The sequence below is a fragment of the Hipposideros armiger genome, unplaced genomic scaffold (genome assembly GCF_001890085.2).
Source record: "Hipposideros armiger isolate ML-2016 unplaced genomic scaffold, ASM189008v1 scaffold_107, whole genome shotgun sequence".
Lineage (NCBI taxonomy): Eukaryota > Metazoa > Chordata > Mammalia > Chiroptera > Hipposideridae > Hipposideros > Hipposideros armiger.
Window position 1 is genome coordinate 3,079,461 of NW_017731457.1, and position 26,886 is coordinate 3,106,346.

Genomic DNA, 26,886 nt, shown 5'->3' on the forward strand with positions numbered 1-26,886 from the left:
CCATCAGCTCCAAGTCAAGTTGTCCTTCAGTCTTAATTGTGGAGGGCACAGGTCAGCTCCAAGTTCAGTCACCACTTTCAATCTTAGTTGAAGGTGGGCTCAGCCCACCATCCAAGGCGGGAGTCCAATTGGCAACCTTGTTGTGAAGAGCACGTGTTCTAACTAACTGAGCCACCCAGCTGGCCCAAGATTGGGATTCTTGATTGTGTTACAATAGATCAGAAGGTTAATTTATGCCGTAAGCCAACTGTCAGATCGGGACCAACTGAAGGCTTTTGGATGGTGGGTGTCTGATTCCTCATCACAGTACTGTCTCTCTGGCATTTCTGAATACTTGATTTCAAATACGTATAATTTGTCGTCCATCTTTAGAGTAGGATTGTTAATCTGAGGTCCTGAGATGGTTCATGGATAAACCATTCACTAAGTCTGTGAACTTGAACGGGAATAAAATCCTATCTTTCTTTTACTTAACCTTTAACTAAAATTTATATTTCTTTCATTTAAGGAGAAATCACAGCAGTATTAGCAGCACCTGTCACTTTGCCATGAGTAGAAATCAGAGATATTTTTACATTATATCTTGGTTGTTGCAGAAACTTTGAAGTGTCATTTACACTCATAATTCTTTGAAATTATGGTAGGTATTAGAGCCACTGCTAGAGCTTGCTATTTGAAGTGTTAATAAAGAAGCACATATATTACCACATCACAAGTTAAAAATGTTTTTTAAATTACTTTTTTATTATATTTAATATTTTAACTGAATTTCAGTATAACTGGTTTCCTTTGCAAGTCTACACATTTTATTTCATGAGTTTTAAAACATTATTCTGAATGGGGGTCTCTAGGTTTCACCACACTGCCAAGGGGTCTGAGGCACAAAAGAGATTAAGAACCCCAACCTTTTGGGGGGGCACTGCAGAAACTTTCTACCTGAAGGATGGCAGTTTTGACCAGATACATCTTTTTTCCCCTTTTTAAAGGATTTTGAGAGGGTGATTGAAATTCACTCTTCAAAATTTGTATTAGCACCCTGCTTTACTGTCTCTTAATACTAGGTGTATAAGAATCCCTTTGGGTTCCAGGAATTTTACTTCTATCCCAAAGGGGCTCAAACTTGGCTGAGTTAAAAGCACCTGCCATAAAAATCTGTTTATTTGAATCATTGCTGGTACACCAATTCCATTTCTGAAGGAAAGTTTACCTTTAGGGCCATAAAATACCTGGCTTTGCATTTTGATGGGGCAGACAAAGGTGTGGACCCCCGCCCTCCTCCCAGCACAGATACCATTATTCCCATGGCAATGACCTCCTTGGAACAAGTGCAGCTTTATGCCTGGAAGCAGGACACAGAGCATTTGTCCATTTCTTGGTCTGGCTGGTGGGCAGAGGAAGGGAAAACCCATCCCACGTGGTCAGTCCTGGGTGTCATCCAAGGGAGACCCCGTACCCTTGGTTTACCCTGAAGCCCTCTGAGACCAGATCAGCCTTGGTCAAGCTCATGGGCCTGGACGTAGCCTCACTGTGGACCTGCCTCTGGGCTGAGGGCCCCTTCCAGCAGACAGTATCAATGGCAGCGGCTTACCTCTCCACAATTCTGAGCTCTCCATCTTGGAGACTTTGGGTAGCCAAAATTACCCTTCTGTGGCTCAGGTAGGGGGCACACCTAACCCCATCTTTTACCTGAAGAAAGAGCTGGGAGATCTGATAGCAAAGAATTGGAAGGTGTGGTCCCGGACTAGAGAGGCTGACAGTCCCTGGGAGTCCCTTGCTGGAGACAGCAAGATATCTCCTCCTCCTCTCCTAGGTGTGGGATTAGGTGTGGGCACATTCTCCACAGTCCTTCTCAAGTGGAGCTATCCAAGTGGGTCCAGCAGGGGACATACTGTCTCCGAGCCACAAGCCAGAGATTCCCCCATCTTTTCCCATGTCCCCTTCCCATCAACCTACTGATGATCTTTCCTCCATCACTGTTCTCGCTCTCCTCTTCTGCCCTGGCACAGCTAATCGCCCCTCCCCCAGACCTACCACAACCTTCCTGGTCCCCTGGTATCATTTTTCCCCCTTCTGATCCATTCTCCCATATCCCTCCTACCCCCTGGCCCCGAGTGATCTGTCTAAAACACAGAACTGGCCCCACTTCAGCTCCCATTTCAAACTGTCTCTGGCTCCTTAATGTCCTTCAGTTCTGTCCTGGCACTCAAGGACCTTTCGGTCTCGTGCCCCACTCCCTGTCCCTTGCACCTGCAGCCCCCGTCCCCACCCCAACGCCTTCCATCAGCCAGGACGCGTCCTGTGTATGGCCTCAGTGCACAGGCCAACCCTCGTGGCTGCCCATCACACTGTGATGGACCTGCCTTGCTGCCTGCCCAGCTACCCCACAGGCCTGGCCTGGCACAGAGCAGGTGCCTGAAATGCTGGCTGAGGAGCAAAGAAACCTCCCTGAAAATGCTGCTGCTATCTATCTGCACAAGGGCTGTGGCTTTCCCAGTGTCACCGAGTTTGGGTTTCTGGAAGCACCACTTTGAGAGGCCTGAGGGTCTTGCGATGGGGGCCACACTATGGAGAGAGTCCCCTTTTCAATTGATCTCCTACTGCTGGGTCTTAGTGCTATGTCCCTTGGGAGAGCCCAGGGTGGTGGCCGTCATCTCCTCTTCCATTCTCCTTTAAATTCATTTTAACCTGGGAACACCTCAGGAAAAGTGCCTGACTGTCCCCCTTAGAGTGGGCGCAGACCCTCTACCATGTTCTCATACTCTGGGCCCTCAGTTTAGCGAAGTGACAGCCGTCAGTGCCTCACCTACTTCCGTGCCCAGGTTCCAGCTTTCAGCAATCAGCTGAAAGTGGCTGACTGTCAGAAGGGAGGGGCAGGAGCGCCTGAAGGATGACACATTCTGTGTTCGAGTTTTAACCCCACCCCTGAGGCTATCCCGGACCCCTCCAAGGGGGCAAACCTACTGAGGAAGCAAGGAAGAAGTTTCCAGCTTGGGTGTGATGTCTGCAGCTCAGCCATCTTGCTGGAGGGGAGGAAATCAGTTCAGAGATTCCAGCTGACTGAGAGGCAGAGGTAGACAAACAACTCTCACAAGCCCCTAGGCCTCTGCCCAGCCTGAACCTCACCCCAGAGCCCACGTCTGCTCCTGTAGGGGTAGGATGGGGGCTTGCACTTGGCTTGGTATAGACCCCAAATCACCAGGGCACAGGGGCAAGAGCTAGAGGGTCTCCAGCGACACAGATGAAGATGCCGGAAGATACAAGCAGCTCTATGGAGCACCGGCCTTGTTCCCTCCCTCTCTGTGGTGGCAGCACGAGTGTTGCTCAGTCCCTTCCCGCTCATTTTGTGAGTCAGGACCCCGCAGCTGGAGCAGCACCTTGGGAGCCCACCGAGGGTGCTAGTGCTCTCAAATGGGGGAGGGGCATGCGCATGCCCAGCTGCAGTCCCAGAGGATCAGCCGTCTGGAGGTCTGAAATGTGCACCACCGATGCAGGCTCTGCGAGGGCACCTGGGCAGGGAGGGGAACCACGGGTCTGTGGCCCCAGGTGGGGAGGCCGACTTTGAATTGGGGGAGGAGGAGGTGAGCTTTGCTCGGCAGGAACAAGATCCTCCTCAGAGGGTGCACTGCATGAGGATGAGGGGCTGGGACCCCCAGCAGACCCCCTCTAAGGCATTACAGCTTGGCTTCTGTCTGCGGAGAAGCAGGGGGTAGGGGTGGAGGTAGGAGGGCCCTCTAGGCCACTTCCAAGTTTGAGTTTAGGTCAAAGTTGGGAAACCAGCCTCTCCCACTGTCCAATCCCCCAGTGGGCTGATGTGCAGGAATCCTGCCCACCACTCCACCGACCTGCGCAGACACCCTTACTGTCTCCTAGTCAGGGTCCCTCTTCTCATTCTGGCATTTAAGGCTCCGGGCTTGGCCTCCCCCATCCTTCACTGTGCACCTGCATCCAGGGACCCCCCCCCCTTTCTCCTACCCTTTGCCACCCTTCATTCTTGCCCCCAAGCCCCTGCTCAGGTCACCTCTCCCCCAGCCCGCCTCTCACAGCGCCACTAAAGCCCCCTCTCCACTCTTCACCCCCTGGGCAGTCTCCCTGAGCCCTGCTCTTGGGCCCAGTGCCTCATTCAGGTACTGCAGGTTGTCTCCACGCAGATGGGGAGCTGGGTGAGGGCGGGCAGGTGCCAGACCTCGGTGGGTTCCACAGGGATCCCGTCTGTGTGGCACCCTCTTCTCGGGGGGCTCTCCCAGAAGGAGCAGTGCAGGAGAAAGGACGACAGGAGAGCTGGGTGCAGTCCCTAAAACAGGCTCTTTAATAACATTTATGTCTTCACTGAAGAGCTTCGCTTTTCCCACCCAGCACCGGGCTGGGGTCCGCCGAACTGACGGACACGCGGGTGGATGCACGGCCGGTCCGAGTGGCTCCAGGGCCTTGGCGACAAGCAGCGCGGGGCTAGTAGAAGGAATACTGGTTTTCTACCGCACGCGTGCGGCCGCGCGATCCCTCTCCTGGCGCGGCCTCGGGGGGCTCGTCTGCACCGCCGGCTGCCTCCAGCAACAGCTCCGCGCTGTTGCTGCGGCTGCGCGCGCTCAGCAGGCTCTCGGCGGCGCCGCGCGGGGCGGCGGGCAGAGACGCGGCCGAGGAGGACGAGGTGGAGGAGGACGAGGCCCCGCCGGCCTCTGAGGGCGAGGCGGGCGGGCAGGAGGCGGCTGCGAGGCTGGAGAAGTAGTGCTGGCCGGCCGGCTCGTTCCAGCAGGCGGGAGGTACGGGTGCGGCGCTGGGCGAGGGCCCCGGGTCTGCAACGGGACACGGCGCATCAGTGTGGAGCCTGGGCCACCTTGTCCCCACTTTCCCCGGCCCGAACTTGTCAGACAAGACCCAGAAGCCCGGAGGAATGGGGTGGCCTGGGATCACAAAGGAAGCAGGACCCGAATTCAGCCCTCTCGGTTCCAGCCCACCTCCCCAGATAACTAATGTCATGCGTATAGTTGGCAGTGCACACACATATGGTGCTCAACCCACAGCGTGCTCGACAACGTCACTCACCCCTCCAACGCTCCCTTCCACAGTTCTGCGCTGAGCCCCACCTGTGTCTAGGGACTGCTCTGGTGCGGCCTCTGCTAGCCCTCTTCTCCCATGCCAGGAATCACTCAGGGCCTGGCCCTGTGGGGCTGCCACTCTCTCCCCAATCCTGATGGCCCCAATTGCTTACAGCTGCCCAAGACCTGGCATTCATTCCACCAGAGCTAGTTATGCTGGGTGGCTGCCTGAGTGACTCCCTTCCCCCACTGCCCACCTGTCTGTCTTCTTGAGCCATCACACAGGCCAGGTGGGAGCATCTTACCAGGTGGGGGGCCCTGGGCACGCACGTAGCTGCGGAGAGTGATGTCTGCAGAGCCCCCTGACTCCAGTGGAATGGGGTGGGTGTGGAAATGGCGCAGCATGTCAAGCACAGATTGGAACCACAGGTGCTGTACGTGGCACTGCCCGTGGCCATTCAGGGACAGGCGAAGGTGCTGTGGGCACAGGTCCGCGTGGTCAGTGTTGGGGTCCTGGACTGGCAAGTGCCTTTGTGGGTCAATGGGAGGACCAAGTCTCATAGAGCCCACATGGGTCTGTGTCAGAGCTGGCCCCCCCAACATGAGTCCCATCTTCAGTGGGGTTTACTCTTGTGGTGGGGTTGGGAATGGGGTTACAACAGAGCCAGGCTGGGACTGAAGGAAGCAGGCATTTGTCCCTACACTGGGAGCACCCACATCATGCCCCTCACATCCCCCGTCTCTAGTCGCCAAAAGCTCTAAAAGGTAGAGATTACAGCCCCCATATTAGAGATGGGGAAACTGAGGCACAGGGGGTGGGGGGGGGTGATTCACCCGCAGTCACAAGGCACAGAACTAGGCCGAGAACTCATGTTTGTGTGATTCTCCCACCCCAGTAGGTTGGGGCCTACCTGCTGTCCTTGCAGAGCCAAAGCCCAGAGGGGTGAACCCCTGAGGCTGGCTGGTGAGGAGTGACTGGATGCACGTCTCAACCGTGCTGTAGGGGGAGCAAGCTGGTGCCTCCCTGGGTCTCCAGGGCCACATGGGGGCGGACAGACACCTCAGGGAGAGGAGCAGCAAATCTGTGGTCTCTAGTGGTGAGCCACAGTTCTCTGGCTTTAGCCCTATTTTGTTCAATATTATCCCACAGGAGGAAGAGTGGCTGTCGCTGGGGTGTGTGGCAAGAGGGGAAGTGATAGGAAGGTTTCAGGGTAAGTACATAGCCTCAAGCCTAGGAAGGGGTGCTGATCTAGCCACCGACATAAAGGACAGAAGCCCTGGGGATGGCGGTAGTTCTGTGAATGAGCTCTGCCACTCAGCAGAGCCAGAAGTTGCCAGAAGAGTGTAAGCAAACCTGGGGAGCATTAATTGCAACCAGAGCAGGGCCTCAACCCATGAGGAACTGCATAGTGGGGTCCCACCACAGCCTTAAATCTGGGCAGGGCCTTTGGGGGACAGAGGCCCAGAGCAGAGCCTGAAGCAAGGCGGGTGCATCGCAGTCTTTAGGAAAACCTTTCAGGTGAAAAGGTGAAAAGAGCTGCCTTGGAGGGCAGAGGTTCTCCTTCCCAGGAGGAGTGCGAGCAGGCGGCTAGGGACCCTGCTGTCCCCCACCACTAACTTATCCCACCCTGGGCAGTCACCCTGCTCTGACAGGGCAAGAGCTGGCATGAGTTCAAGGCTGGGTCTTCCCCAGGGAAGGACAGGAGCCTCCTGCCTGCTTCCACCCCCCCACCCCCGATCCTCTCCCATCCCCACCGTGGGCTGGGCACCATTCTAGCCTCTGGCTCAGGCATAAGTCAGCTCCAAGTCCTTCAGGGAGGCCGCCTGAGGCGGTGCTGGCCAAGAAGTAAACTGGGGCTGCCAGGGATGGCGTTAAGCGCCTGGTTGTCAGAGGAACTGGTAAGGGCAGCTGCTTTCCAAGGAGATGTCCCTGGGGAGGCGCTGACAACACTACCAATGAGAGAGGCCCAGGGTGTCAGGGGAAGGCTTGCCCTGAGCCAGCTGGGGGTTGGGACACTGATTACCAGTGCAGGCCTGGAGCAGGAGTCCTGGGGTGGCCCCTCCTCCGGCAGGGACTTACGGAAACCATGTCCTGGGAGGAGCTGGGGCTGGGGTTGTTTCCTTATCGGAAACTTGGGATGGGGGTGGGGTGGGGAATTGATGTTCCTGCCCACTCTGGGCACACTGTAAGCCCCCACAATCATTTTACTTTTCTGTCATATTTTCCTTTGCACCTTAGGTCATCATTAGCACACAATGCCTTTCCTCAACAGCCCACCATCTGGGCGCTCTGTGGCCTGACTGAATCACTCTTCTCATGTCACTTGAAGGATTCTCCCTCCACTACTCATCTCAGGTCAAGGTCCCCTCCTACTCTGGCCAGCAAGGGGAGGCACCTCTTTTGGCCCTCCAGACCCTGTACAGCCCTCCTGCCTGGCCCAGCTCTTCTCCTGCCCTGTCCTCTAGGGCCCACCTGTGTATGGGTCCTTTCCACGTCCCTTGACCTGAACACAGGCCTGGCCCGGGGCTGGGTCCCAGGAGGGACTCGTCAACTGACTTGTCTGGGGGTGGGTGAGGCAGGAGGTCCTTGACTGATCCCAGCCCTGCACTTAGCTGGCTCTGGATAAAGACCCTTAGAAGCCCCAGTGCTAGGTGATCCCTAATGCACTGGGTCAAAGTTAAGTCCTCAGAAAGGCCTGGCCTCCTGAGTGCTCAGCCATCAGGAGGTGACTTCCCTATTTGGATAACGGAGAAGCCACATCTGGGGTAGCCCCTCAGAGAGGTGTGGGAGGGACCCAGATGGTTCAAAGAGCTTGGCCAGAGGTAGGCCTGGCCCATGGGAAGTCATGCCACATCTACACCCATGGAACCTGCTTCCGGGGTATGGGTGCAGCCCCAGGACCAAGGCTGCTTCAGTCCCCTACCCCAGGGCTTGCTGCTCCACCCATGGCCCCCCTGCACACTTGCCTTGGCCTTGCCCTGGAAGTTGAAGGTCAGGACGTATTCCCCAGGCCGAGTCTCACTCTGCCGGATCACAAAGAGGCCGTGGCTCCGGGGCCCGCCTGCTAGCACCAGCTGAGCTGCCTTGACCCGCGACAGTGTCCCATGGAACCAGGGGTAGTCAGAGAGCTCCAGCTCTGGTGCTGCCTCGGGCTCAGGCTCTGTTCCCTCCTCCCCTGGAAAAGATGACAGTGTGAGGGGTGGGGATGGGGCGGTGGAAATACACAGGGAATAGATACAAACCCCTTGTTGGGTTTTAACATGTAAAATGCTGCTTAGATAATTTTATAACAAGGCAGAGAGCTGACCTCACCCACTAGTTAGGAATATGAGGTCAACTGAGGCACAGAGAGGACTATCCTGGGGTCACTCTCTAAGTCAGCAGCAAACCTGGGGTCAAATCTCCTTGTTCCTAACCCCTGGTTCTGACCCTTTGCACCCCTTCTGGGAGCATTTTCTATTGAAACCAGGGCCTGTGGGAAGGGTCACGTTCCTGGACTGGCTTACAAAAGCCAGAATCCTAAGCTGCTGTGCAGAGGACCCAATGAGATGAAATGTCATAGCTTCTGAGGCTCAGGAAGCTCTTTGGTGGGAGCTGTGGGTGCCCATGGCCTAGGCTGTGGGTGTAGTTAGGAAGGGCTGGGAGAGTGGACTGCCCCCACTACACCTGTGTTATTGCTGTTACCACTGCTGCCTCCTAGGGATTCCAGGGTCTCCAGGAAGGTCTCCAGTGGGACGTGGACCAGGGACTCGCTGACAGCATCTCGAGATCGGCTGTGTGGGGCTGTCACCACGGCTGCCGTTGTCTCTGGGGGCTGGGGCAGGTCTGCTGCTGGAGAGGTGGTGGGTAAGAAGCATGTCTGTCTGTCTGACACTCTCGGAGTGGCCACCCCCTTCATTTCTGCCCTCCATTCTTCCAACCAGCTCTGTCCCCACCTACCCTCCGTGAGGAGCTCACAGCTGCAGGAGGCCACTCGGCTGGCCAGACAGCCTCCCCGGGCGCAGGAGAGCTCTGTGTCTTCCTCACTGTCCCTGTAAGGCAAGAAAGCATAACCGTGTCCTGCCATGGGCCTCGGACCATGGGCTGCTCATAGAACCAGGCAGTGGCTCACCTATGGTCCCTCTGCCTCCATGTCCCCCGTCACACCCGCAGCTTGCTCCGTGGCTACCAAGCGAGTGACTGGGCCATATAAGAGAGATCTCTAGGTGGGTGCAGTCCTCCCTGAGGTCATATGATTCCTGCCCACTAACCCACAAAGGGATGGCCTTCTGGGATCCTACGGAGTCCCTCAAATGGTGGCAGGGCACCGTGGTGGCCAGGGCCTGGGCAGCTCCCTTTACTGACCCTGGCTTTTGTCTCCCCATCTGTGACACAAGGTGTCTGGGATTCTGCCAGATCTAAAATACTGCGAGGTTCACCTTCACAGCGTCTGGGGCAAGATTCTGCAGAGCAGATGGCTGAGAGGGTGGCAGGGGATGGATTATAACCACTTTGGGGATGGTGGGGGGCGGGGAGGCGCTGAGGACTTTAATTGTGCTTCCTTCAATGAAACTGTTAATTAGAAAGCAGCAGCCCCTCCCCCCGGGGCTTGGCTCACCCCATTAGCCAGAAGAGCTGCTGCCAAACGCTCTGCTGCCGGCCTGCCTGCCCCTCCTACTCCTGGCTTTGGGATCTCTCCTGGATGGGGCAGCCAGCCTCCCTGCTGCTTTTCCTGTTCGCAGCTGATAGTAGCTGCCCTTTGCTTATTACCAGCCGTGGCTCCCCACTGCTCCCAACCTACCAGCTTCCCAGGTTCTCCTCAAAGTCCCCTCCTCACTAGCTCTCATTCTAGCTGACGTTCCCTGCAAGTCCCGGGGTCACACATACCTCCACACCTTTTGCTGGGCTGTTCTCTCTGCCTCTCCCCTCCAGCCCCCTCTGCCTGGCTCAGGCCCACTTTTTAAGCTTTGGAGATGGTAAGCAGCTCCACCAGCATGCCTTTTCTGAGCTCCTGGCTGGGTTAGGGGCCTCCCCTCTATCTCCCTGGCCCTTTGAGCTCACCCCATCACTGCCCTTCTTTTAGTGGTCTCAGGCTCCCCTGGGGGAAAAGGAAGACTTGATCCAACTTCCTTCCAGGTTCCCCAACCCTGGCCCTGCAGAGCAGGCCTCAAAGAGCCTGCTGGAGGTAGGGGTGGGGGCGGGGGTATGGACGAATGGCTAGCACCAACCTGGATAGGACCTGCCATTAGAAAGACCCATTTTTGGAGCTCAGCACCAGGTAGTTCCCCATCCTGTCCGCCCATCCTAAGGCCACTTGGGCACTCACCCGGGGTCCACGCAGCCCTGGATGTCAGCCACCCATGAGTGCTTCTGCAGTGAGTCGATGGTCTCCAGGATGTACTCTGCTCCATTCTCCACCTGGGGAGGGGGTGGCCAGGAGTCCAGATAGCAGTCAGTACCCCAACCTCCTCTACTCTCAGCAGAGGGCTGTAGACCCCAGGACAAATGGCTCATCCCACACCTCCCCCATGGGGGGCTCGCTGGTATGAGCAGCAGGGAACACAGCTGGGTCACCATCAAGCACCACCCAAAACACAGGCCAAGGTTCTGGGATGGTGCTGCACCCCACACTCTCAGCAGCCCCTCCCTCCTGGGCCCACCACTGGGGATGATGTCCAGCCCTGCTAACCTCAGGTCCTCAGGCCCTGGACGTGTAGCCTCGGAGGAGGCCATGCTGGCTGGGGAAGGGTGAGCTGGCACCCCGGGGATGGGATGAAAGGGCATCACAAGCCTCCAGTCAGTCAATGGGCCAGCTAGCCCAGCACACTGAGGTGAGGTGCTCACCTGCCTTAGTGCCTGGAACTCTACCTCGAGGGCCACGCCCCTGGTATAAGCATCCTCCATAGGGGAGAGTGGAGGAGAAGGCCCCTGCTGTGGGCAGGCCCAGAGTTCCATCTTGTACACACATTATCTGGAAACCTCTTCCCAGCTGCCTTGGGAGGGAGGCCATATGCTTTCCCCATTGTACAGCTGAGAAGACTGAGGTTCAGAGAGGTCAGGTAAGTTGCTCAAAGTCCCACTAGCACTCAGTGGCAGCACTGGGACCCGAACCCAGGTCTCGGTGATGCCAAGGCCACGTTCTCAGCTTCTTGTAGTATACCTCGGTTACAATGCAGTTGTTGGACTCCCAGCATCTCAGAGCTGGGAGGGTCCTTGGAGACCACCTTCAATACCTCTCTGAACAGGTGGGGAAACAGAGGCTCAGAGTGGGGCTTGCAGGTGAGCCCCTTGGCCTCAGGGCTCCTGAGGATAATCAGCAGCACAGTTGCGTCCCAGCTGATGGGCGTGAGGTTCTAAACCCTTCTCACTCAGCAGATGTGAATGCCAGGCAGGGAAGGGCTGTGTGCTCAGCCCTCAGCCTGGGGTGACTAAGGGCATGGGGTTGGCAAATGTTTGCTAAATGAATAAGAGAGTTCATGACTGAAAAAGTAGGGGCGAATAAAAGCATAAACCCAACAAGGCACCTGGAGAGGAGTAGCGGGGACTCCACGAAGCTTTGGGTGGGTGGAACCAGGCCTCCTTGGGGACTTAGCCTCATGAACACCCTCTAATCCTTTGAGGAGGTACATGGCACAGCCCTGACAGCCTGGAGCCGTGTCCTCAGCAAACTGAGCAGGCCACCCTGGTGACGTGGGACCTGGAAAAGGATGAGCTGCCCCCAGACCCACCAGGGTGCCTCCGCACCCACATTTAGTGCCTTCATGCCCTCTGTGGGACTGTGTGGGTTCCACAAATACTCTAGCACTCTGTGACAGGCGTATTTGCATAACTGCTACCAGTTTGCCTGTCCGCCCATGGGGTGAGTACATGCTGGCTCCAGTGGGGGGAGAGGGGAGGAAGTGAAACTCAGGGGAGCTTCACTTAGGCCCAGGAGGAAATGGAACTGGGGGCCCTAGGTGGTGGGTGACCCTGGGACACTCAGCTCTAGAGCCCAGGCCTGGACTCAAGTCTTAGCTAGAAGCTCAATGTACGTGTAGGGTCCTGGGATCCCCAACTAGGACTCCCTCCCCCAGCCCTGTTGCTGGCCCCTTTACCCTCACTCCTCTTATGGCGGCCTCAGCTGTGCTGCCCGTGAGAGAGGTGGCCTGAGGCAGCCAGGGGGTATGTGGGACGGGTGAGGCTCACCTTGAGCACAAACGTGTTGTCCTTCTCCGGCATCTCCAGGGGCATGGTGGTGCGGACCTCGATGATGGCAGAGAGAGGGATGCTGACCTTGGGCCTGGAGGCCTGGGAGGCCAGAAGAAGGGGCAGTGAGTCACCACAGGGCCCCCTGAAACCCTCTCTCCCCTCTCCCCTTCCCAGAGATCAGAGCAGCCTTCAGATGAGGATGCCCTGGCAGAGGGGTTCCGATCCCCGTTCCACAGACAGGCAAGTTGAGGGCGTCTGGGCAACAAAGGGACCTCCCCGTATAGTCACAAAGCAAGTCAGGGACAGAGCTGGGGCTGACATCGGAGTCTCCCACCTGAGCCTTCCAGGGTGAATTGTCTGGGTTGCCCTTCTGCCCAGTGCACCCACCAGATCTATTGTTTTCACATTTTTTACCTTGACCCATAATAAGAAATACATGTGACATTGCGATCCAATACACATACAGGTAAAAATATCTCTGAAACGAATGTACCAGATAATATTTATCCTGTGTATGATGGAGTGTGATATTTTCTATTTTAGTCTAGTTCATTGAAAAAAAAAAAGCTGGTCTCCGCCTTCAGACTAGACTTTCCAGAGCATGGCTCTGGAGCCCCTGACTCAGATGGGTTCCTGGAGCTGGGCAGGGCTGTTTCCGGGTAGAAGAAAAGGGACAGTGTGGGGTTCAACCAAGGTGAGCTGGCAGGACTCCCAGGGAGGGCCACTCTGTGCCAGGACCTCCCCACTCTTCCCCAAGAGCTCCTGGCCATGACCTGAAGGCCCCCTGGGGCTGACTTGAGACGGATTCCTGGTAGGGCTTGGGCTCCGGGACAGGGACTTTCTCAGGAGGAAAGGGAAGGGCCACACATTGGGTGGGCAGGTGAACGGGAATTCCTGGCGGCACTGGCTGCCATCCAGCGGGTGCAGGGCTGTGCTTGGAGCCGTCACAAAGATGCTCGGTTAACCACGGCAGCCCATCTCACCAGCCACTGGGGTGGGGAGGTGGGGGGGTCCGGAGTGGGTGGAGCAGACAGAGGTCTGTAGTGAAGGCCTGGGCTGGTGACTTCAGCTGGGCTCCTGCTGGCTGGAGGTGCGGATCTCTCTGCCTGGCATTTGAGGCCTGTCTTTCTTGGCCCAGCTGCGTTTCCCCCTGCTATAGCCACACCTCACTCTTCCCACTTCCCTGGACAGACCTGTTAGGCTGTTTCCTGATTCCAGGCCTTCGCTCACTCAACTTGTGCCTCCAGAAATGCCTGTCCTGGGACCCTGCTGCCTGGTGAACACTTATGCAGCCTGAGCTTCCCCTCCTTGGGGCCCCCCAGAGCTCACCCCATTCAGGTTTACCATCCTGTCCTGCAAATACTGGTTTCCTGATGGCTCCCCCAGTCGCAGGGGCACAGCCTCATTGTTCCCTGGGTCCCTAGGGCTGGCCTGGCACAGGGCTCTGGGGGGACAGGAGGTCAAAGACTTGACTCATGGGGTTGTGTGAGAGGTAACTCTGAAGATCCCAGGAAATAGACCCTGGGCCTGCAGACCCCATGCTTCCTGTCTGCTCAAGAGGTGCAGCCAGATCTCCAGGACTAAAAGGCAGTGGGGCGTATTAGCAGGGACTCCCTGGGACCCAGTACATTTAGGAAACTGGACCTGAGCTCTTACCGTGATATGACCCATCTTCCCACAGGCTCCCTCTTGAATTCCCAAACATTTGCATGAAAAAAGGCCAGGTCAGGGGGTAGGAACCCACCTGCCTTCCTCAGAGGTTGAGGAAGTGATCCCTCAGGAGCGCTGCCCTTTGTCAGTGGTGAACGGTGGGCTGGGAGGGATGAGGAAGGCACCAGCTGCTGTATCCCCTCTCCCAGGGCAGCCGCCCCGCTATTTACAGCCAGGCAGCTGTGACTGCCACTCAGGGCCTGGAGGCCTTGAAACTCCCGGGCCTGTGCCCTTTAGATGACCCTGAGCAAGCCCCACCTCACTTCCCACCCCTCACTGGGCCTGGTCTCCTTGTCTGACAAGGGGTGGAATTGGGTTTAACGGTCTGTGATTTCTCCCTGGGAACTAATGGTGGCGGCCTGAGCAGACAACGGGCCTTGGGAAGTCACCTCTCATGCGGCTCATGGCACCCAGCTCTGGGGAGCACACACCCTGCCCTTCCAATGGAACCCAGAGTTCTGACATCCTGGGAGATGGGGACAGAGGCGAGGGACTCCAAGTTGACTAAAGGCACTGAGGGTAGCGTGAGCCCAGAAGTGGGTGGCGTCCCTGGGTAGTTCTTGGGGGACGCTGCCAGCTGCTGTACCAGCACAACCTCCTACTTTTCTGAACTTCCCAGTGCACAAGGAGCTCCTACCTCCATGCTCCTTTCATACCTAGGACCACCAGGGTGGTGGGTATAATTAGCCCAGCTCTGCCGCCCACAAGCTGTGTGACTTTGGGCAGGCCACAACCCCTCTCTGATTATTCGTTTCTCTTCTGTGACCTGGACACCATGAGGCCCACCTTGTTAGGATACTGGGAGGATGAGACTACCCGCCAGGCTTAGGGCTGGACACACAGCGGGCTCTCAGAAGGCAGGCACTATTGTTACAGTTATTCCCACTTTCCAAACAAGGCAGCTTTGCTACTCTGCAGGAGACCCAAAGATGCCCCCAGGGCTCTGATGTTGAGCCCCCAGTAGGGGGAGGGGACAGTGCACTCAAGTGAGCAGCAACGCTGATGACAGCTTGGTTAGCATCTAAAACCCAGGCCAGAAAAGGGCCACCTGGGCAGGGGCCGGGCTAGAGCCTGGCAGGAAGCTGGGGATTCAGATTCCCACCTCTCTGGGAGCCCTCTCACCGTGTGCCATCGTCACTCCCTGCCCTCATCACCGCAGGCCTCTTCTCTGGGAGGCTCTAGTCACCCAGGGGCCTCAGGTGAGGGAGAGAGGAGAGCAGGCAGCCAGATACTCCAGCACCTGGAAGAACAGTGCCCCAGAACCTGTCTGGTATCCAGTCCTTCCGACACCTCACAGGTGGAGAGAGGGCTTGACGTGTGACTTGCCAGACAGCCAGATTGGGCCCACATCCCAGGCTCCTCCCAGGCTCCTGACACGCAGTACTACGTCCTGCCAACCAGACCAGGCCTCAAAAAAACGTGGTCCTCAAGCCAGTCCTTGGCACCCTCAGCTGTGCTCACGCCCCTCTGCTGTCCCTCAGGTTGGGGGGTTGGCGCTCACCTTGGGTGGCACGAAAAACTCGAGGCGGAACCGCTCGCCCGCCACTGCCCGGCGCAGGAGCAAGCGGCACTTCTGCCACTGGGCGGTGCCGCCCGGGCCCGCGGCAGCATCGTCGGCCACCATGAAGCGCAGCGCGCCCTCCCGCTGGATGTCCACCAGCTCCACCTTGGCCGCCAGCGTCCGCGACAGCCGCAGGAGCCGTGTCCACTTGTCGCGAGGCTCGGCCGGGACCTCGGCAGCCCGCGGGGTGGCGTCAGGCTCGGGAGAGGCGCGCCGGTGCCACATGTCACGCACGCCGTCCACCACACACAGGCTCATGTTGCGCAGTGAGAAACCCTTGCGGACGCGGGCCTTGGCCGCCGTGTGCGCTGACACGTCCTCAGAGCTCCGCGAGTGGCCGCACGACGCTGCCACCTTGAGTGCCGCTGGCTCAGGTTCCATGATGTCAGGGTGCTGGGCGGCCCCAGCCACCAGCACGCGGCGCACTTCCTCGCTGAAGATGTCCAGGAAATTGGCGGCGAAATGGCGGGAGAAAGAGGCCCCAGCGTCTGGCGTGTCGTAGGCCGGGTTGTCGCGTAGGAAGCGGCAGAATTTGTGTGCGAAGTCCACGGCGGCCGCCTGGGCGTGCAGCTCGCAGAACTGCCGCCAGTCCGGGACCGGGGCGGCAGCGGCGGGGCCAGAGGCAGCACCATTCATGGTTCCCGTCCCATCGCAGCCCCCTGCAGCTGTGGGTGAGAAGAGCTGGGGTAACTGTGTGACCTCTGACCAGAGAGTCCACCTGTCCCTTCTCCGAACTTCCTCCCCCAGGGCTCCCGGGGGGTGGGGGTGTGAGTGTGTGTAGGGGGGAAAGGAGTCCTACAACATGCAGCAGTTCTGAGCAGCACCCATGTGTGAAGAGAAGGACCACCAAGGAAGCAGGAAGGTGTTCTCTGCAAGAGGGGGGCCCCCCACTTTCTCTCTTCCAATAGCAGTCTCAGGGAACCCCAAGTTCATTCTTGGGACTGCCAAAGGAGGCTGGGATGTCAGGTGCTTGAAATAGGGTTCCCAAGAGCCTCCAGTGACCTCACTTCCCTAAGTAACCTCTTCTGAGGGCCCTAAAGCCCCATGGACAGGAGGAAGTCATGTGCAATCCTCTGGGCTCTACTTGTGAAATGTGCCAAGAACCCAACCCCTCCTCCACTCCTTGCTGTCCAGATTGCTGTCCTGTCCAGGGACCCACATAACCTCTTCTCTTGTAGGCAGTGATTTAGCAGCTTCTTCACTGGTCCTCTGGAAACTGACCTCACTCCAATATCATCTGCTCTCCACCCAGAAACCTAGTCATCATTTCTAAAACAAGCCATGGGCCAGCCGAGTGGCGCATTGGTTGGGAGTTGGCTTGGGACGCCAGCTCTGAGCAGCAGGGCCCCGGTTGGGATCCCACATGAGGGCCAGTGATGCTGCGCCCTCTACAGCTGAGGTGGTGAACGGCAGCTCAACTTGGAGCTGGGTTACCGTGAGGCATGGGCTGCTGGGAGCTGCTGACTGGTGGCCAGCGACCAATCTGCCTCACCCGGGAAGAGTGCAATGATAATATGATAATACCAACATGGGTCAGTGAAGTGATGTCCTCCACGGCTGGACTGAGGAGCAGAAGGACAGCAACTTGTCTGTTCTCCTCCCCCAATTCCCCAATAAACTCTTTAAAAAAATACACAAGACAGATCAGGTCCCTCCTCTGCTCAAAATCCTGCAATGACTCTCATTCTACTTAGTTAAAACCAAGTCCTACTCCTGGTCCCAAAGGCCTCCCACGATTGGCCTCTCTTTACCTCTCTGAGCTTGTCTCCGGCCCCTCTTCCTTGCCCGCTCTGCTCTGGCCACACCTGCCTCCTTGCAATTGTGAAAGCCAGTCATATTCCCACCTCAGGACCTTTGTACTTGTGATGCTCTCTTGCTCTTGCCTGGAATGTTCTTTCCTCTACACCTCCCCCGGTTTCTGCTCCAATACTTTTGTCTGACAGCTTTCTCTGACCACCACTCTACTGAGAATAAGAAATGCTCCTGCTCCACCAGTGCTGGCATCTCCTGCCCTCTGCATGCTCACTCTCCTCCATAATTCTTACCCCATCTGACAAACAAGTACCATGTATTCACTTGCTTGGTTGTGTCCTGTCCCCTCCCCTCCGCCACACCCTCCCCCTGAGAATGCCTGCTCCATAAGGCAGGTATTTTAACAATCTTATAAGTGGCTGTGTCCTCAGTGCTGGGCACATGGCAGGTGCCCTGTAAACACTGAATGAATGACTAAATGAATGAACAAATGAGTGTGTCTGGCATAATGAGCATGTCACAGTTGTCACTACCTAATCCCTTACATGGGCCCTAGGGACACACAGCTTGTGAGGGGCTTGGAATTTTCACCTGACTCCAGGACTTGGGGGTCGCCTAGTGTGGATCAAGTATGACTAACTTTTCATCCTGACATTGAAGGTGCTACCTCCTCAGACCTCTTTCCAATTACAGTGGCCTGTGCTTGTGTTCCCGCCTACTGGAATCCAGTTCCCGCCAGAGTGCCCATTCAAAACCCACCTTTTTGAAGAGGCCCCAACCCAGGAATGTCAGCTGTCTCCTCACCCCAGCCTCCTTCTCCTTATTCCCAGGTACCCGTCTCTCAGAACTCTGAATCGCCAAACTACCTGGTGTGTGTCCAGTCATTTGAGGGCCTTGCCTCCTTGTCCCCCAATGTGGCCATCACCCCTAGGAGCACAGGCTCAGCCAACCGTTTATGTACCCTCCCCTGAGTAGGGTGAAATTACCGGTGGTGAGAGAGAGGGGTGATGTGGTCCTGCCCTGCCTTAGGGAACCCATCTGAGGGGGCCAGCCCAATGTTAGGGGAACTGAGGCAGAGGGTCATGCCCTCAGCTGCCCTCCCAGCTCCTGGGAGCGCCCTCCCAGCTCCTGGGAGCACCATCTCATCTCTTCTCTGGGATCCAAACTCTGTAATTAAACACCTGGTAAAAATAGCTGCCCCACTTCTATGAGATCATACGTGGGGTCTCTGGGCCATAGGGCACTGTGGGAATTCCCGCTCACCTTGGGGTAACCTCGGCCATCTATCTGCAGTCAGTAACCACAGGACAGCCCTAGGGAGGAAATGGACCACTTGGTGAGCCACTTAGCAGAGGATGGTTTTCCAAACCAGCAGGTCTCCTTAGACTCCACCTAGTATTTTGGGGAGAGCACAGCAGGGAACTAGGAAGGTTTCCTGGAGGGGGCAGGGCCTGCACAGGCTTCATGCCAAGAAGAGGATAGACTGCCTTCCCTGCAGGCCTGAGCGATACCTTGGAGGCTGACTTTTCAGGACATGGGGGAGGAGAGGTTGGGTAGAATGGGGGCTGGGGCACCCAAGAGCTTGGCTATTGCTGGGCCTTTTTCTTGCTCTGCTTATCTTCCTTTCTTCATCTGGCTAACTCCTACTCATCCTTCAACAGTTAATCCAGTGGCCACTTTCTCCAGGAAGCCTTCCCTGATACCCCTGCCAAGTGGCAGGAGTGTCTCTTTTGAGCTCTCACAGTCCCCTCCTATACATCACTCTAACAAGATGCCAACTGCAGGTGCTCCAGGTGTTTGTTTCCATGTCTGTCTCCCCAGTCTGGCACTGGCACTCCTCAGGGGCAGAAGACAGGCCCGAGTTATTTGTCAGGAATGGAGGTGGAGAGCTGAGTCCCTGTGGAGGGAGACATTTTGGAGGGTGGGAGTGGGGAGGAAGCCCTGCAGCTAAGCCCATGAGGACCTGTTCCCATGCTCTAAGCCCACCCATTTACTCAGCAGGACAGTGCTCCCCACAGTGGCCACCTACCCCTCTGTACCACTGAGACCACCAGGAGGGTAAGACTGGGTGACATGGCAGCCTGGGAGCCAGTACCAAGTACGGACATCCATTTGACATAATTATGGTCCCATTTGGGGCAGGAAGGAAGTCAGTCCTAGTGCCCCAACCTCTGGCATCCCCTGTCCCTCCCCACTCTTCCTGCTGGCTGACAATACTCCTGGCAAGGGGCAGGGGCAGAGTGCAGGGACAGGGCCCGGGGAAGGACTCTCATAGGTGGGCCTCAGCTAGCCCTCATTGGAGGAAGGGGTGGCACTCAGAAAGGAATTTGCCAAGGGTATGGTGGCTGTGGATGTGGCCTGGGCAGGGATTGGCCTGGGAGGTTGGTCCTGGCCTTGGCTTCCTCCACCCACTTGTGCTGGCTGGCCAGGAGCCTATAGGTCTGATGCCCAGCACAGGAGCCCCCAGTGTCCCCTGGGCCCAGCTGGGGCTACACAGAAGTGGCAGGAGTTGAGCAGCCAGAGGTAAAAGTCACAAGTCGCACGGTCAACAGGGAGCCCCAAACCTAGTTGGAGACAGAGGCCCAGACATGGCTCTCTGCAAAGGGTGGGGGCTGCGAGTCACATGGAAGGGGCTCAGCCCCAGCAGGAGCAAGGGTGTGCTGTGGGCCAGAACTGGGGGTGAGACCAAGTGCAGGGACCTTTGCTGACCTGGGCTCAAAGCCTGACCCCACTGCTCTCGGGGTGAGTGATGGTGACAACTCCAACCTGAGCCTCAGTTTCTTCACTTTAAGAATGGAGACAAGCTCCCTCCCTCCATCTCCCAGGACAGCACAGGAGGCCGTTTTTGCAATGTTATAACTCATAGGCAGCCATGAGGAGGGCAGGCACTCCCCTAACCTCTGGGTGGAGCCAGGAGGTGGTTCCAGTCCTCTTCAGGGAACAGCCAGTGTGTAACAACCAATCAATTAGACAGAGCCCTCTGCCACTCTGCAGGGGACCACAGACCCAGATGTGGAAAAAGCAAGGCCCAGAGGTGGGGGTGGGGGGAAAAGGAACCCAGAGGAACCAGAAGCTGCATGGACAAGCTCACCTACCACTGCAGGGCTGGCTAGCAGGTTTATGAATTGAATCCAGCTGGCCTGAGTTCTCCCTCCTTCATGGCTCCTTGGGATTCCCACCTGTCTTGCCAGTGTCACTCTCCTGCAGGAACTGCCTTCCTCACTCCACTGACTATTCAAACTCTACTCAGCCCGTTGGAAGGCAGCGTTAAGACTCTTCCTCCAGGAAGCCTTCCCACCACACTGGCCCTCTTCCTCCCTGAGCTCCAATGGTCCCTATGGTCCTCCTGCTTCTGTGGGAAGGGGCCTATGTTCCCAGAGAACCAGAAGAACGGGACAGTGCAGGATGGGACAAGGGGATACCTGGGCTGTCTCAGGCCAGGCCTTGTATCTCCCCAGGCACTCCCCCCCGCGCCCCCCAATCAATAAAATGAGATGCTAGAGCAGGGCCCTCTAGGGGCTCCTGACTGTAATGGCCTTGGACACTGAAGACTGAGGGCCTCCCCGTCCCCAATGGGAGCTGGGGCAGTCAGGGGTCGCCTTTCACCTTCACAGGCTTCTCTGAAGATTGGGACTGGACACAAAGGGAGCCCACAGGGTCTAGGAATCAGGTGCTGGCTCCCCAGGGGCCCTGGGCGGGCAGATCACTCTCCTTCAATCATCACTTAGGGGTTTTCCAGACTCAGCTGGGCTGTCTGGCTTCTCCCGGAAAAATGTTTTTTGTTCCCATCTCCCCAGGGCCGGGATGGGATGGGATGGGATGGGGTTTCAGGGAGGCGGGGCAGGAATCCCCTCCCTGTCTGTCGTCTTTCTAAGCCATGGACTCTCCTAACCCCTCCGCCAGGAACCCATACGGGAGACCCTCCCCCACCCCCACTCAGTTAGAGGCCTGGGAGAGGGGGCGGCTGGCCTTCCGGTGGTAAAAATAGAGCTGACAATTGGAAAAGAAAAAAGAGGCCATTCGTCAGCCCCCGCAGCACGCAGTTCCGGATCCCATGGCCAGGTCATTCCTTAAAATATTGATGAGGCGGCCTAGCCGCCCCCGCTAATGGGCAGACAACCAATCGATCCACAGTGCAGAGGGTGGAGGCCTGGGCGGTGGGACCGCCTGGCTCACACCCGCTGGGGCCCAATAGCAGTGTTTCTAGGGAGGCCCAGCTGGAGCCGGCCTCCCCACCAGAGGAGACAAACGACCCCTAGGAAACGGAAGGAGGCCAAGCAGTGCAAACTAGCTACTCAGCACCATGAAAGGCAGCCTCACCGCGCTGCTCCTGGGCAGGACCTGGGCTGTATCCTCTACCACCAAGACTTAACCCCAACCCCCGCTTCTCCTGCACCTCCCTCAGCTCCGTTCTCAGAAAGGTACCCACACAACCAAGTGCAGGAAGGGGTGGTGAGGGTCAGAACTAAGGGTGCTCTGTTCTGGGCTGGGCGTACCCTTCCATGAACCATTCATGATGGGGAAACTGAGGCTGCTGTTGGGGTTCTCAATGCAAGAAGAGGAGACGGGGCCTCTCTCGGCTCTTTCCTGCCCCTTGGGAAGCTGCCCTAACTGTGCCCATTGATGTCCTCTCCTCTGGGCTTCTCAGGATCACTGGCCTGGCCCGTTAAGCCCCACACTTTACAAGGAAGGCTCCTTCCATCCTCCAACCTGCTGTTCTTCCAGCTTCCCTTCTGGCGTCTGTGGGACTGTCCCCTCCAGCCCCCTTTCTGCACCTCTCTCCCTGCAGGACAAAGACAACCTGTGGGGAGGCCACTGCTTCAGCCAGGGGTGCCTTCTGCCTGTTGGCACATGCTGACCTCTCCCCTGTAGAGGAGGGATGGAGGCAGAGGACATGGCACATTCTGTTTCACTGTTGGGTGCTTGGGCGTTGGTTTTCAAGTCTACTCCCCACCTTACCTGACTCCACCCCCAAAAGTGTCCCCACAGGGCAGGCTATGAACAAGGCCTCTGCAAGAGTGAGGTGTGGCTGAATTCCCCTACCCTTCCTACCCAGAATATCTGTGCTCACCCCATGACCCTGCCAGAAGGCAAAAGTGGGCACGCTTCTGGTCGTTAACACCCTTGACCCTGCTGGGACTTTGCTAAAGAGTGGGTGTGGGAGGAGGACCTCCTACTAGCGACAGGGACAGGTGCAGATTAAGAGCTCTTAGAACTCTGCCCTTGTATGGCTGAGTGGGGGCCGGGGGCATTCAGGCAGTCCTGGCTTTTCTGAGCATTAGTTTCCATAGCTGTAAAGCAGGACTATCCCATTCTCCCACAGAGGTTGCTTCAGGTCCAAGGCCTGTGCTGAGGAGCATCATTGGGAGGCAGCTGTTAAAACCTGGTAGAGCATCTCTGTGCTCAGTGCACCTTCATACCTTTCACACAACAACCCCCAGCCTTTGCCACTGTGCAAGGGTGGAAGCCCTTCTGCTGAGCCCCCTAGCTTTCACTGATACCCCAAATCTGGACAGGCCCTGCTGGCTCTGGGACCTGCAAACTTCCAGTCCTCAGGGGCCCCACGGCTGCATCCAACAGCTGCTCCCATCACAGGGGCCCCTCTGCCTGGCATCTCTCTACCTCCACATCTGGTCATTTGACACACTGGGACAGTGGAGTGGATGAGATTTGGAGCCTGGGTTTGAATCCCAGCTCCTCTGCTTCCTAGCTGTGTCATTGTGGGTGACTCAGCCTCTTGGGGACTCAGTTTCCTCATCTGTTAAAATAGCACTGACTGTTATACAAAGGGCTGTCATGAGGACTAAATAAGTAATTGTTTAAAAATAATAAAGTTCTGCTAGTTCCCAAATGTCTTGCATCCATTCCCTCTTTTGCTCCTACTGCTCTGGGCAGATGGCTGCAGATGCCCCCTTCCTGCTTCCCACCATACCCCCAACCCCTGACAAATCCAGGCTCCCCCGTGTTACCAGGGTTATCTTTCTAGAACCCACATCTAATTGGGCTATAGCCCTATTTAAAACCCTTCTCCCCTCATATCTTCCCTGCCAGGAAGAGAGGATTCTCCTATTGTACAGATGAGGATATGGGGTTCTGGAAAGAGAAGTTACTGGCCCATCATTCACTGGATTTGTACTGGACTCCAACTATGTGTCAAGAGCCATGGTGGTAGATCCAGGGCCACAGATAGATGAGAGGGGAATGTGAAGCCAAGTTCAGATCTGCCCATTTCTGTAGCAGACACCATTCCCAATAGGCCCTGGCTCTGGAGAGCTCTCCCTCTGAGGGCACAGTGGGGGTATCTAGGCCCTGACTCAGGAATGGAGATGCCCATCCTCAGAGGAGGGGGCACACTGACAGACTGGAGGGTAGGGAAATCCAGAGCTGGGCCCTACAGGAAGTACCTGTCAGATAAGCAGGGAGCGGCACCCAGAAAACAAACTACACCAGGGCCTCGGGGTTTAGGAGGAGGGCCTCGGGGTTTAGGAGGAAAGCCTATCCTCCTTCAGGAGCACCTGGTGCTGGACAGTTCCTGGACAGGCTCTGTAGGTGGAGCGCAGGCTGGCATGGCTCTAGCTGCACTGACCCTGCACTCCTGGGGTTGCAGAGCAGAGGCACCCCTTCTCCAGCCTTGGCCTGAGACTTGCAGTCTCTCTCTCTCCCCCCGAATGTCATGGATCCCACCTTGGTCCTGATAAATACCCCCCTCCCAGACCTCCCTGGTCCCTGGCCCAACCCCTGAAACTTACAGACACCCCCCCGCCCAGCCCACCAGTCTGCCTTCTGGCTTTTTCATGATACACATACCATGCCTCCCCTTAGTTCTGTGTATCCCAGAACTCTGGTACTGTGGATGCTTATAAAGGGTCCCTGGGCCTTTTTCTGAGCAAATGAACTCCCTGCCTGGCTGCTCTCCAGGCATCTCAAACTCACCACATCCAAGTTCTAATCTATCCTCTTATTCCAGCCGCTGCTTGTCCTCAGCTCAGAGTCTCAGCACTCAGCCTGGCATTGCCCCACCAGCTGCCACTCTTCTGCCCCAATAGTTGGTGGGCCCTGAGCATACAGGCCTTGGGAACGCCCTCTTTATCCTGTGCCTGCCTCCATTTGCCCCCCTGCCCCTCCATACCACCACATTTCTGTGGCCTGTCTTCTCCACCAGACCATGAGCCCCCAGGTGGGTGTTACACCCACCACAGGACCCAGGTGGGCCCTACTATACACAGAGGGTTAGAAGTATCTGGAAAATGGAGCCCACACCTGTTTCACTCAGAGGAGTCAAAAGATGCTGTACTCCCACACGCTGATGCCCTGCCTCACTCTGCCCAAACAGGTGTGGCTGTGACCACCCCTAGATGTGGAGGAGTCACACCTACTTTCCCCTGGGACAGAGCACAGCCATAAAAACAGACCCAACCAGGTGAGGGGGGAAGAGAAACCACCCCAGACACCAAAGCTGCTATCACCCCTTCGGGCCTATGTGGGCACTAAGGAGCAGAAAGTGAGGCAGGCTCCAAGACTGAACCAGAACCACATGGGGACAGCAGCCAGAAGACCTGAGCACCTAAACCCCCAATTTCCTGCAACCCAGGATTGGTAGACAGTGCAGGAGGTTAAGAACCAGGCTCCTGTCAGAAGCGGTGTGGGAGCCTGGCTTGTTGGTTGAGTGACTTTGGGCAAGTCACTTCACCTCCCTGAATCTTTTCCTCTCTGTAAAATGGGGATAATAATAGTACCAAACCCACAGGGTTGTTGCGCAGATCATATGAGAAACAGCACAGATGCCCTTCGCTGGCATGAGTCAGCTCGAAACCAAACGCTTACCCCTGAGGCGCCAGGTTCCACCTGGGTGGGGGTCTTACTTCCCATGCCCCGAGGGAAGCCCACCCTTGGGTGTGAATGTGAGGGCTCTCCCTAGGAGACCCATTAAATAGAAAGAAGGGTTTAGGAACTTTAGACAGATTTTTCATAATAAAAAAAGTGTATGAATTACCCCTCAATTACTTAGAGCCCTTCAACTAACCGGCATCAGAATGTCTTGCCCACCATCCATCACACCCTCTAGAGGGGGGACAGGAGTAGAAGGAGGCAGCTTGTGGGAAACTGCCTTGAGACCCCACAAAATCTCAGACCTACACCAGACTAACAGTACTGGTCCCAGTGCCAGATTTCTCCCAAAGTTCCTAGAGCTAAAAGGTTTTAGGTTGCTCCCCAACCAGGGGCCTCCTGGATGGATCAGGGTGGCTGGGAGGACAGAGATTTGTTCAAAGTGGGAGGCAGAGTGGGGCGGGGGTCAGATCACGCTCCCAACAGAGGTAGCCAAAGGATCTTGGGATCACCACCCCTTCCTTCCTCCTGCCCTCCCAGAGGGGCTCGCTCACCCCATGCTAAGTGACTTGCGTTGGAGGGGACAACTCTTGCTGGTCGCCTAGCTAGGAGGTAATCAGTACTATCCCCATTTTACAGAGTAGATAATGGAAGCTCAAAGGACGGAGGTAGGGTTCAACCCAGGTTTGACTCCCCACCCAGAGGCTCTCCTCTGCGCCAGCTGGTGTGAACACAGCTGCTGGCTTATCCATGTTCAGTTACCCCTGAGGCTGCCCCGTCCGCCCTGCGCGGTTTCCCGAGGGGCCCGCCACTGCAGACTTCTCCCTCTGAAGACCTTACGGGCCTTCGTTTGCTAGGCTGGCGCGGTTCCGGGGCCTCGCGCTGCCCGCAGGTTCATCAATGGCTGAGGCCGAAGGGTCTGAATGGAGGGCACGAACCCGCCCCTTTTTAAAGGCGCCCGCCTCTTGGGTACCCTTAGAGGTTCTCCCCACTGTCCTGGGCTGCCGGAGAGCTCCTGGGGTGGGCGAGAGTGGTGACCACGAGAAAGAAGGCTGGGGCCGAATGGAGGGCGTGCCGGCCGGTAGAATGTGGTCGGGATAGCGTTCCTCCGGTGGCCAGCACCCTCATTCCAGTTTGGCCCTCCCCCGCCCCTGCAGTCTAGGGAAGCGACCCGGACGCCCCTCCGCCCCAGCCACAGACCCCTCCTCCAGGGAGCCCTATGCGTTTACCCCACCGCGGGCCCTGGGCCCGGGGCCGGGGGCGGGAGGTGGGGCGCGCAGCTGCTCCGGAGGCGGCTCAACCCTCTCGCCACTCCCGCTTGGCCCGGGATGGGGGTCAGAGAGCTGATACCCACCGGGGACGCATCTCCTCCGTCGCGTTCCCTCCCACCGCGCACACAAAGACGACACGCGCGGACCAGGGCGCGTGCGGCCGCGCTCCTCCGGGCAGCAGTGCTCACACACACGCACACCCTCAGGGATGGACCGGGTCCGGAATGATGGACAAGGGGACGAGGGAACTGAGGACAAGCAGGCCGTACCTACAGGCGCGCAGCTGCGGCCGGGCGGGCCGGGGCGCCGGCGGAGCGCTGCCCGGACCGCGGTCGGGCTCTCGGGGCCCGGCGGCTCATGGTCCACGGCGGGTTTGGGCTCCCTCCCAGCAGGAGCTGGCGTTGGCGGCGACTCCTCCCTCCCTCGTCCACAACCTCGAAGGCTCGTGCGCTCCTCGCTGGCCCAGCGCGGCCCCGGCTCGGCTCTCCCGGCAGCGGAGCCCAGCGCGCTCCAAGCCCAGCACCGCGCCGCGCGCGCCCCGCTTGCTCCCTCTCGCGACCCCCG

The 26,886-nt window shown here is 57.3% G+C and overlaps 1 protein-coding gene across 4 annotated transcripts in view; it reads right to left on the reverse strand.

The window, feature by feature from the left end:
• Positions 1–4,296: 4,296 nt before the first annotated feature.
• The window catches only part of SH2B2 (SH2B adaptor protein 2), a 37,157-nt gene continuing 14,567 nt past the window's right edge, over positions 4,297–26,886 (reverse strand). The window contains exons 2-10 of one of the 4 annotated variants that reach the window (XM_019646875.1): positions 18,488–18,537; positions 15,413–16,137; positions 12,199–12,300; positions 10,340–10,431; positions 8,974–9,065; positions 8,701–8,865; positions 8,001–8,209; positions 5,339–5,510; positions 4,297–4,790 (exon numbers count right to left, since the gene is read on the reverse strand). In XM_019646875.1, coding sequence (XP_019502420.1) covers positions 4,447–4,790; positions 5,339–5,510; positions 8,001–8,209; positions 8,701–8,865; positions 8,974–9,065; positions 10,340–10,431; positions 12,199–12,300; positions 15,413–16,108 — 1,872 coding nt within the window. In that variant the 5' untranslated portion in view covers positions 16,109–16,137; positions 18,488–18,537 and the 3' untranslated portion in view covers positions 4,297–4,446. Of the gene's footprint in view, positions 4,791–5,338; positions 5,511–8,000; positions 8,210–8,700; positions 8,866–8,973; positions 9,066–10,339; positions 10,432–12,198; positions 12,301–15,412; positions 16,138–18,487; positions 18,538–26,405; positions 26,490–26,591; positions 26,852–26,886 lie in introns of those variants that run through there. The other 3 variants (XM_019646874.1, XM_019646876.1, XM_019646873.1) reach the window with 3 other exon arrangements.